General features: G+C 33.5%; 1 protein-coding gene across 1 annotated transcript in view; it reads left to right on the top strand.

The window, feature by feature from the left end:
* Positions 1 to 1,048, top strand: part of LOC109375393 (neural cell adhesion molecule 2) — a gene marked incomplete at its 3' end in the record, with an annotated part of 398,480 nt that extends 397,432 nt beyond the window's left edge. Inside the window, exon 12 of the mRNA XM_019630775.1 lies at positions 875 to 1,048. Within this exon, the coding sequence (XP_019486320.1) occupies positions 875 to 1,048 (174 nt within the window). The remainder of the gene's footprint in view (positions 1 to 874) is intronic.
* Between the last annotated feature and the right edge of the window lie 357 nt (positions 1,049 to 1,405).

The raw sequence follows: 1,405 nt of genomic DNA, 5'->3' as shown, positions 1-1,405 counted from the left end.
GCCACTTGGCCGGTCCTATAGTTGTTTCTTAAATACAGGGATTAAAACCTAGATATCTAACTAATTATCATTAAATAATACATAAATGAAATTAAAACAGAGGGGATGGTAGACGAGGGTAAAGGGATCAAACATTGGGTTGTCAGAAAAGTCATGACGCATTTTTGCAACAAAAAACAGAAAAAAATAAGTCATGACTTTTCCAACAACCCAATATATGGTAATGGAAGGAGAACGAACTCTGGGTGGTGAACACACAATGTGATCTATAGATGATGTATTACAGAGTTGTACACCTGAATCCTGTGTAACTTTACTAACAATTGTCACCCAAGTAAACTTTAATTGAAAAAAAAGACAGAAATTAAAACAATAGTTTATAGTTTCATTTAGTTCATAATGACATTTTCTCTAAACACTTGCCCCAAAATTATTAATAAAATTTTAATGAACAAAAAGAACACAAATCACACATTTTCACGAGGTAATTATTTGTGCTAATGATTCAATTAAAACTTTATTTCTTATTGTTTTAATTATACCTGCATTCCCTCTCACCCCTCTCTCTCACTAGCTTGTTTTCCTTGAATGTAAATAAAACACATATATTGTATAGAAAAGGCAGAAGTGAAATTATTCCCTCAATAAAAGAACTTTGACATTGGATGTTTTACTATTGATTTGCTATGGTAATAAAGATTGACTAGCATATACTGTCTTGCAATTTAAAGAGATTGTTTATGCAAGCTTTGTAACTCAAATATATTCAGTGTATAGGCAGTGATGTTCCTTTATTTCTAATTCTCAGAATACTGTGTCTTAATGGCCATCTACATCACCTGGGTCATATTTCTTTCCTTTTGTCCCTTTGTAGATGTGCCATCCAGCCCCTATGGAGTGAAGATTATAGAGCTGTCACAGACCACAGCCAAGATTTCCTTCAACAAGCCGGATTCCCATGGGGGTGTGCCTATCCATCACTATCAAGTGGATGTCAAAGAAGTGGCGTCAGAAACCTGGAAAATCATCCGCTCCCATGGAGTTCAAAGTGAGTCACTGATTCTGAAGTGTGTTCATTCATTCAAGCTGATCTTAAATATATACCTGTGTGATTAGCTTTTTATTTTCCTTCAACATGTACTTTTTTTCTTTTAATATGATAGGGTTGGGAAAACATTTCCATTGCCCTGTTCTTCTTGAGAAGAACTTTAATAAAGAGTTGAAAAGTTTCATCTTTAGTAAAGATAGATGAGCTTAGCAAAATCACCAAAGTTCAATTCTAGGGGAAAAAAGAGTATTTAACATTCTCATGGTGGTAAAACAGTTGCTTACATGTTAACTGTTATGGTGGAATAATCTGAAATGGGTGTGTTTTTTTCATTTATTAATATTTTTCCATTAGTAC

Source organism: Hipposideros armiger, unplaced genomic scaffold, assembly GCF_001890085.2.
Source record: "Hipposideros armiger isolate ML-2016 unplaced genomic scaffold, ASM189008v1 scaffold_942, whole genome shotgun sequence".
NCBI classification, from domain to species: domain Eukaryota; kingdom Metazoa; phylum Chordata; class Mammalia; order Chiroptera; family Hipposideridae; genus Hipposideros; species Hipposideros armiger.
Note: the sequence above shows the minus strand (reverse complement) of the source record. Positions and strands in the feature narration are given on the sequence as shown.